Raw genomic sequence first — 9,883 nt, 5'->3', positions numbered from 1 at the left:
GTTTTTAAAAACTCATTAAAAAATCGAATTTATAAAACCAAGTTTTCTGAAAAATCATGTTTCCAATATGCCATCCAAACACTACCTTAAGTAAAAAATTTGCAAAAAAATTTTTGTTCATAAAAAGAACAAGGAAATTGAGGCTTTCTAGAGGACCTAGAGGCGACATTAAGTCTTACGTCTTGGGTGCAGTTTCTTTGAATTAAAAATGAAAACTTATTTGAAGGCAATAGTTTCTTTGGATTACCTTATGACCAAACAAAAAATTTTATTTAAGAACGTAATATTAGGACATGGTTTCAGGATTTTATGTTTTCTTGATTTCGTTAAATCGGATGGAAATCCCATTGTTCATGATTTTAAGTGATCCAAGTACGAATCCTGCTGTAAGTGGGTAGTTCCCATTTTCCCACTTCATGCACCAGTCAGCCCAAGTTGGAAATTCCCTCAACCCAATATCGGAAACTGCATTGTGCTTCGGTTGCTAAAGCCAAAAAGTAAAAACTGCACATCGTTTCAGGATATGTATGGATTTCTCATTTTTTCGGGATAATGGAAGAAAAGAAAAGATCCGAAATGGACAGGAATAAAGGAAAAGAGGCAGTATCGTCCTTAGTTTACTTCTTTATCTTCATGCGAAGCACAATCAGGGAGGAAGTAGTTCCCAAAAAAGGCACTAAACAAAGGCTAAGCTACAAGCATGTCCCCTTCTTTTATCGCTCGATTGGAATGGTAGTTTTACATTGTTCGAGGGGCGTTTATGTTCTGATTGTGAAAAATATCAATAAATACATTGACTTTAATAATAATAATGTCATTTATGTAGTTAAGTTTTACTTGCATTATGTGGGACATCACTTCCCTCCATCTGCGAGTCGTTTTTTCGAGTCTTTCTCTCTCTCTCGTTACCGTATTTGTGTTTGGTGGATTCTGTGTCTATAGAGGTGAGACCCTCTCTCTCTGTTTTCTTCTTGCATGCCATGGAACTCATTCTGAAACTCCAGAGAGGGAGAGAAAGAGCGAGAGCGGTGCTTTTTATGATATAATGTGGACTCATGCATGATTGGTCCGACCGCGTCTTTTCTTTCTCTCTCTTGCATTCTTCTCTAGTTCACTATTAGTAAAATACCCATCTCTCTGTCTCTGTCTCCCTGCTGCCCAAATTGGGATTCTTAAGGCTGTAGTTCATAGAGTCCGAGGTAAATTTTTTTCGTTACTTGGTGTTGTTTGGTTGTGGCCGATTTGGTGAATTCTTCGTGATGGGCCCGGTCAGAGGGGCAGCTAAGAAAAGGAGGAAGATCGAGAAGCAGATCAATGGTGATAAGGTTCCTGCCCAGGAGCAGGACCCAGCAGATTGGTGGGATGGTCTCTCTCGTCGGATTAGTGGTAGTCTTCTCTTCTTTGTCACTCTCTCTTTTGTATTTTCATTGATTGTTTAGTTTTCTTCTTTCTTGTATTATTTCATATTTTCTTTTCATACAAGAGCTTCTACTGTGAAATGGGTCGTCCTTGTTATTGTGGTTGATGTATCTCCGGATGACCATTCTTATGTTACCTCTTTCTTTTCCCTTTTTTGTTTTAGTTTTTTCTGCAGTTCTTGTTTCGGTTCATAGTGCTTGTTGCTTGAATATCCATGTGTCAGTTATCTTGCTGTTGAGTGCTGATTGCTCTCTATCTGTGGGAGACAGATAATCCCTTTATGTTACTCGTTTACTGTAGAAACTCTCATTTGCTTCTTTAATGTTGGGGATAAGAGCTAATGAAAAGTATTGGTTCTTTACAGTTTTCAGCTATCATATAGAACAAAGCTTCATAATCCGAGTATCTAGGTCTTATCTTGATCGCGTCTAGTTGAAGGGCGAGTTTTAATTTTTTTTTATCTGATTTGTGTAAGTTCAGCAGCGTCATCACTAATTGGTATCACGAATGAGTTAAGGTCAGCTCACACGTGTTAGATGTTGGTTCTGGTCACGTCAGTCATCTGCATTGTTACTGACAAGTTTTTCCCTGGGAGGGGTTTCACTGGTCAATTGCACGAACAATGTGCTAACGTAGATAGATTACTACATCAGCTCACTTAAGCCACATGAACATGGTGTATGATCGTAAGACACGTAGGCTTGGGACAAAGAAGATAAGTTGCAGTAAATCAGCTTCCATGTCATGTATATGATTAGTTGACATGAAAGACTGTTTCTGAAAGGTTCAACAAAAGCTAAATGCTTATGAAGGTTTGTTGTCCCACATGCTGTTGAAATGAGGAAGGGAAGCTATTTGATGGTGAAATAGTTGTTGTTAATATCATGTATTAAATTATTAATCATTCTGGTTAGTAAGTGACTTGTTCTGGTATCGAATGCTTCAATGCTTATGACGCTGGAATGGCGGCATGTGAAAGGCATCATGTGGATGTCCCCTTTTTGTTTTTATTTTGAGGAGTAATATCCTGTCATCTATATATGCATATAGATAAGAAAAGAAATGGATTCACACATGCAAATTGTGTAGGTGTGCATTATGGGCAAAGTGACCTGATAGTAGGTGCATTTTACATAATCACATTATGGAAATATTCACTAGCTAGCAGGGTTTGAATTTCCATCATCTATAAAGTTTGTTATCCTGCACATTATATTTTTTAACGAATATGTGAATTTTTGGTTACATCTCTGCTGTTTTATGTTTAAATATATGGATCATACCTCTATTTTTTTAAAAATTTTGGGCCATTAATGATTATATGCATATGTTGTGTCCTCATTTCGCTTAACTCTCCAATCCTTCACCAAGATCACAGGGAATACATTATCTTTTGTAACTAATATAAAGATATATCCTGCATCAGCATTTGGATTCTTGTGCATGGCCATCTTAAGTGAAGACAAAGACCCAATATATTTTTTTTCATGTCTGCATATGAATGGTTTTCCATTATTTCATTTTCTGTTTAGTGCCTTTTATGTAATTGATAGTTTAATATTATTATGCTTTCTTGAGGTAAGTGTATATTTATTGCATCTCATACTTGGAAGGTACTATAAACAAAATAATTTTGCCGATTTTTATCTTTAATGGTAAATACTAAAAACTGTAGTTTGAGTTAGCTTACTACTATATGGGTCTGCTTGCAAATAGTTTGTAAGACCAGCTAGAAACCAAAATGCTAAAAAGGCATTCTGCAGCTTTTGTAGTGTAGAATATACAGAGTTCAAGGTATGTATGGATAGCAGCGCTAACAGTAAGGAGAATAGCACTGAACTTGGATCATATTTTTCTTATCAATTGTTGTCATGGCTGGCATTAAAGGCAGGATCATTATCATTTACAAATCAGAAACTGGCATCTCCATGTCTCGTGACTCCTCATGTGACTCTTTATGCTTCTCAAATTTGCAGTTAACTTTGTACCTCATGTACTGAAACTTATTTAGGTGTCTACTTTCTTCTCATGGTACTTCTGGCTCCTGTTCGATAATGAGTCGGCTGGAATAATGAAAGTTGTAAAGCTTTGTCTTCTTCATAATCCCTGTTCTGAATCATAGTGACATATAACTCCAACATTTTGCAAATATCCCAAGATTGCCATTTCGACACCAGCTGATAATATTGGCAAATCTGCTGATATTTTGAAAATGTCAGGAGATTTTGCCAATGTTATCAATTAGTGTCAAAATGACAATAATATTGGGATACTTTTGACATGTTGGAGTTATATGTCACCATGATTCAGACCAACAAAAATAAAAATGCTACCCAAGATATTCCTGACTTTTTCTGTGCCTTTCATAATAGTCTACTTTTTCATTGTTTCATGTTTTTAAGCATGTGACTTTTTTCTCTCATTCTTGCATTATTTTATTTTGAAAAATAAACAAAGTTACTAAAAAGTACTTTGATTACTGTTATGTTAGAAGGACTTCCCTTTGAACCTAAAGCATTGATTTGATTAGGACAGAAACAATTTCTCAGATATGACCAGCACTTCAAGATGCATGTTTTATGTTTTTTTCAATTAAAAGATATTGAAGGCAAATCTTGTAAAGTTTCAAAATCGAGTTGACCGCAATACTTGTTGTATTCTTATTTTGGTAATATAGATATTTTATTCTATTTGTTGTTAAGTTGCTTTCCTATGTCTTAATATTAGCTTTCTACCTTTGTCTGTTTACTTACTTTTACTAATTTTTATATGTTTTGCATTTTAAGGTCTTAGGTTTTAAGTTGATATGTATGTAGAATCTGTGCTATTGTGTTTTTTTAACTAAAAATGAGCCAGGACCGACATTCTGACTATGATTAGAAATCTAAGAGGTTTTCTCTTATGTTTGACGAGTTGTAAAATTATTAAGAACTCTCAAATCCTTATTTCCTCTTTGACATGGATCTGCTTTAATTTTACTTGGTCTCTAGAAATACTCCAATGAAGTGCGAATGCTTAAGCGAAATCAGGAAAGAACTTGGCTTGAGTTGATAATGAACATGTGTAACTGTTGGCAACTTTTTCTAGCTCCAATTTTATTTAATATGTTATGCATGATACCAATATATTTACCAAATTCACTTTTGTCCATAGATTTTGACCAAGCTGATTGTGTTTGTCCTATGATAAATTTTCTTAGTCAAGGAGAGTTATGAGGTTATATGTCACTTGTCACAAATTGCATGTGCATGTTACATGATATGAACTAAAACTTATACCAAACACAACCCTTAATATTTATTCTTTCTCTCTCTTGGTACATACATACACACATATAGACGTATGTGTGTGTGTGTGTGTGTGTGTGTTCGTATGTACGTACCATATATGCACACACATCAGTGTGTGTATACAAGTTTATTAGTTTCAGTGTATTACAAATACATGGTGGTTTTTCCATCCACATAAAGATGCAAATCACAGACACATTCTGGTTGTAATCTCTTTTCGTCCACCTGGGTTTAGCTTAGCAGTTCTTGCATTTCCCTTGTTTTATATGTACATACGTAAGTATTGAATTGTTATATGTGGATGACTGTTCTCTTTCATGCTTCCATCTTTTTAAATTCCTTGAAGCCTGTGTTGCTTTCTTTAGTACTTTCTACTTGTATTATGTCAACTTTTATGGACTTTGAACACTTAAGATGTTAAAATGCTTCAGCCATCTCGAGGTGACACAGTTTCTCTTTGCTTAGCTTCATGCACGGATTCACTGAGCACTTTCTTATGCAGCTTTACTAATTCTTACCCATTATCTCCATTTTAGTATGTGTGCATGATTCTCATGCAAATTTACATCTTGACATGCTAGAAATCCATTACAATTTTATAAACTCAACAAACTATTTTTTCAATAGCGTGCTTCTCATTCACTCGATGCACCAATTATTGCATCATTCCTACTAGTAGTAAGAACTTCTTTCAATTTGTTCTCATCACAGAATAAAATATACAGTAGACTGAAGTATCATAAGGCTGTCTTTCTTATTGACTTCCTCACTAGGCAGTCAACGCAATTTCTGTTCTCTTATCCTTGTTTTCTCTATCAGATTTTGTAATGTTTTGAATTTCTTCCTTCATGTTTGTCTTCATGCATCTAAGGGAATGTGCCAAAATGAGTGAAATAAGAAGAGGGCAGTTGGGATAAAGAGACAAACACAAAGTTTATTTCAGTGGTTTATCTTCAGAAATTTTGAACTTTTACAAGAAAAAATTGGCTAAGATTTGCAAAATTACGAAACTTCCTTTGACATGCACGGCTAAGATTTTGAAATTTACCATAAGTTTACTATACAATGTGACCTACAAGTGGTTTTCTTACTGAAGTCTGTAGACCAAGATAACTCCTGGATTCTGTTAGATATGAGATAGAATCTTAATTATTGCATCCTAGAGTGTGCATTTGCAAGACTTATTCGTTTCCCTTATTATTTTATATTGATGCAAGGTCATTCAAATTTCTTAAGATTTTGTAGAAAATGAGAACAGTATGAGGTGTGTCTGTCTTAGCATGTCCATGCGTCACCAAGGACACCCAGCCAAAATGGCATGTTACCATGATGTAGCTTACACCTATCAAGGGGTTACCACAAGACATAAATTGGAAACTATTATCACTGTGGAAACAGATTCTACCAAGTCTGATATAATTGTGGGAGAAAAAGGACTGCAATGATGAAATATTTTAAGTGGGCAGATTGAACAGATAAAAAGTGGCTTCTAGACTCTGTTCTATAAGAAACGTCAAACAACTTCACGTTATTAAGCAAGTTTTTGGATCTCATAACATTTTTCAGTAACTTGGACTAAACATCTTAAAAATAAAATAAAGTAAAAAGTAAAAACATACCTGTCCTCATGTATGACTTCCAACAATTTTTTCCAGGAGAACACACATTACAGGTCATTTTTTCCACCTATCCTTGTGACGTAGGGTGCAAGTAAATGAAGTGATGAACAACTATCTGTCATGTCAGCCACTCTTTAAAATTCATTTCTTTAAATTGGTATTGTTGCTGGTGCTGCTGTTAGATTGAAACAGCCAATCAAAACTGTCTATCCAATATAGTATTGATGTATGTGAAGAAGGGGCTGCTTTCTCTGGAGGAAAAGCTTGACATGGACCTCTCTCTCTATCTCTGTCTGGACCATGCAAGTAAACATTCTATTGCTAGCTTTATTCTTCTTGTCTTTCGCTCTCTCGTACTCTTATGAGAAGTTTGTATTTTCCTTTTCTTGTCTCAACCTGATTGTTCTTGCACTTACATAGATTCTTTTGCTTTTATTCATTGTTTAAGGCAGTTATTTTCCTAGGACTGTGGTGTTTCGTGAGATAATGTGTATCTACTGAAACGAAGTCCCAGACTAGAGAAATCTGGCTGTGCCTCTAATGTAGGGTGATGGCATTGTTGGTACTAGCTTTTGTTCCTTTCTCCCCTTTGGAAATTTAAATTCTAATTGCAAAGTTCTATTGGGATCTGTAGTTCTCGTTTATTCTTATTTTGAGTGCTCTTTCTGCATATCACATTGATCCATGGGTTTGCTTTGTGTTAAAAGAAAGTGGTTACCTCTGCCTTTGTTCTTTTATTTTCTTTTGTAGATGTCTTTTTAAGCAATTAAATTGATAAATGATTCTAGAAGATCCTGTTATACATTCTTTTGCCTCTCTATATCAGGACCTCTGGCATTAGCAAATGCACCTAACAAGATTGAGTCTGTCTTCAAGGTTTCAACAAAGACATTTGATTACATTTATTCCCTTGTGAAAGAAGATCTAATGGCAAAGAGTTCAAGCTTTGTGGGTCTAGATGGCAAGCCACTTTCTTTGAAGGATCAAGTAGCGATTGCTCTGAGAAGGCTAAGTTCAGGGGAGTCCTTATTAACTGTTGGGGATTTCTTTAGTGTTAGTCCATCTGTAGTATCCCAAGTGACCTGGCGCTTTGTAGAAGCCATGGAAGAAAGGGGTCTTCATCACCTTAGATGGCCAAATCCTGAGGAGATGAAGGTCATAAAGGCTAAGTTTGAAAAAATCCGTGGACTCCCCAACTGTTGTGGTGCCATAGACACAACCCACATTGTAATGAGTCTACCTTCAGTGGAAGCATCAAAGGTGTGGTACGATAAAGAGGAGAACTACAGCATGGTGTTGCAGGCAATTGTAGACCCAGAGATGAGGTTCAGAGACATTGTAACTGGTTGGCCAGGAAGTGTCACTGATTCATGTCTACTCAAAAGTTCTGGTTTTTTCAAACTATGTGAGAAGGGTAAACGGCTGAATGGGAACGTGATAGAGCTTCCAGAAGGATCGCATGTGAGAGAATACGTGGTTGGAGACATAGGGTTTCCATTACTTCCCTGGCTTGTCACTCCTTATCCTGGCAAGGACATCTCCATCTGCAAAGTGGAGTTCAACAAACGGCATTATGCCACCAGAATGGTTGCACAGAGAGCATTGGCAAGATTGAAGGAGATGTGGAAGATAGTCCAAGGTGTGATGTGGAGACCAGACAAACACAAACTACCAAGAATAATTCTTGTCTGCTGTTTGCTTCACAACATAATAATTGACATGGAGGACGAGGTGCAGGACGAACTGCCCCTTTCTCACCACCATGATACAGGGTACAGGCAACAATTTTGCCACTCTATGGACAAAAGTGCGTTCATTCAGAGGGACAAGCTTTCTCAGTATCTATCTGATGGATTGCCTCCTTAACAAGAGATCTTTCATCAGTACTGGCTGGGTAATTGAGGCTCTTCCCTTCTCATTCTTAGCAGATAATTTTTGTACGCCTTCAGTGGTACCTTGTTTCTGAGTCTATATAAAATTTGTCGATAAAACCATGAGATTTCACTTTGTATTAAAGCATGAGCGTCGAGCCATAATCCTCAACAGATACAAAATTACTGAGTCAAGATAAACACTGCAGCACCTGAGGCTAGGTCGAATTTATCTTACCCGAATTGGCAGTTCCTGTTGCATCTGGTGCAATCTATCTGTAACATTGCTAACAGAACTAACTATTGGATGTATGTTTGGTATACAATCGGACTTGCTTTGTTTAAGTTGAACCTATAAATGCATTCCTCTCAACCTCTGGGGAATGTGCCAAACGCATGTAAAATTTACTAAAATTCTTCCAATCCACAGAATGGGTCTTGAACTTCTCCCAAACCAAAAATACGTATAATGAAAATTTTCAAACCCAAGCGAAACTGGCTCCTGAGTGAAACTGAAAAATGCAGCACTGCGACCTAGAGTTATTCATGGAAGCCTCTGAATATAAACTCGTGCTCATCTGAAATTGAAAACTATTCGTGCTTCAAGGCTTAATTAGGATCAATTGTAGAGCATTTATTTAATACTGCAGAGGATGGTATACCGTACCATCCGTCCCTATCTGAAGAGGTGTAAGAGGACCATATTGATTATTGGTTTGGTGCAGCAAGAATTAAATGCGAACTAATGACTGATTGTATGAAGACGACGGCTTGGTGGGAATTAAATGACTGGTGATCCATTATATACAATGGGACCCCAACGGCTTTTGGCCAGATGGGAATGTCTCAAGAATAACCTAACTACCTTTAGGTCAGCCCTATGCTAGCTAGTTTAGTACTTGATTTTGGAGAGAGAGAAAGAGAGATTGGTATGTGCTAGACATAATGTTAATGGATAAGGAACAATATCATTCTTTTGACCTTTTTTTCAAATTGGCAGGTGATGGCTTATTTTATTCACATTTTTTTCCCTCTCAAATGTCGGTTTAAAAAAAAGATAAAGGTTGAGATTGTTTTTTATCCGTCTAGCATCTAAGAATCTAGACCTTTAATGCATAGTATTAGCTATGAGTTAAAGAAAAACAAGGAGAAAAATGAGATGAAAAAGTTTAGTCATTTACCATCAACTTTTTTTTTTTTACTTTTCTTTTGAACATCCATTTTGGAAAAATGGATGGCCAAGATTATTCTTTATAGGTCCAATGCCTAAGGGCTTTGTGTGTGTGTGTCTATATATATATATAAAAGAGAGAGAGGGAGAAAGACACACACACACACACATTAAAGTGGATTTTAAAAGCCAATTAAAAGTATTGAACCGTTGATTTTAGGATGTTACAAATTCTCCTGTAAATATTTTAAAAGTATCGTCCTTTTACAGTCTCGTACTGTATGGAAACGAAAGGTCAAATTAAGCAACACCTAGATTCATTGTGCTGATCAGACTTAAGGCTGCACAGAGGCCAGGTTCAAACCATGCCTAGCCCCACTGAACTCGATCTGTTGTTGAGGATATCGCCATGTGGGTTCAGACTCAACCCAAGCTCCAGGCAGACCTAAGCTATGTGGACTAAACTTGGTTTAATAAGCGTTCTTAGGTAATCTGATTAAAGACTAGATTTTC

The 9,883-nt window shown here is 36.4% G+C and overlaps 1 protein-coding gene across 1 annotated transcript; it reads left to right on the top strand.

Annotated features, from left to right (window-relative positions):
- The first annotated feature begins 868 nt into the window (after positions 1 to 868).
- Positions 869 to 8,453, top strand: LOC116254719 (protein ALP1-like). The gene is made up of 2 exons (XM_031630264.2): positions 869 to 1,386; positions 7,155 to 8,453. The coding sequence occupies exons 1-2, from the start codon at positions 1,260 to 1,262 to the stop codon at positions 8,192 to 8,194; spliced, it is 1,167 nt and encodes a 388-aa protein (XP_031486124.1). The 5' UTR covers positions 869 to 1,259; the 3' UTR covers positions 8,195 to 8,453.
- Positions 8,454 to 9,883: the final 1,430 nt, after the last annotated feature.

This window comes from Nymphaea colorata, chromosome 5, assembly GCF_008831285.2.
Source record: "Nymphaea colorata isolate Beijing-Zhang1983 chromosome 5, ASM883128v2, whole genome shotgun sequence".
Classification (NCBI taxonomy): Eukaryota; Viridiplantae; Streptophyta; class Magnoliopsida; order Nymphaeales; family Nymphaeaceae; genus Nymphaea; species Nymphaea colorata.
The sequence above is the reverse complement of the archived record's forward strand: the minus strand, read 5'-3'. Positions and strand labels throughout refer to the sequence as shown.

Coding starts and splice junctions, on each gene's coding strand:
- LOC116254719 (XM_031630264.2), top strand. CDS start 1,260: ATGGGCCCGGTCAGAGGGGCAGCTAAGAAAAGGAGGAAGATCGAGAAG. Junction 1,387..7,154: donor TCTCTCTCGTCGGATTAGTG/GTAGTCTTCTCT, acceptor TCTCTATATCAG/GACCTCTGGCATTAGCAAAT.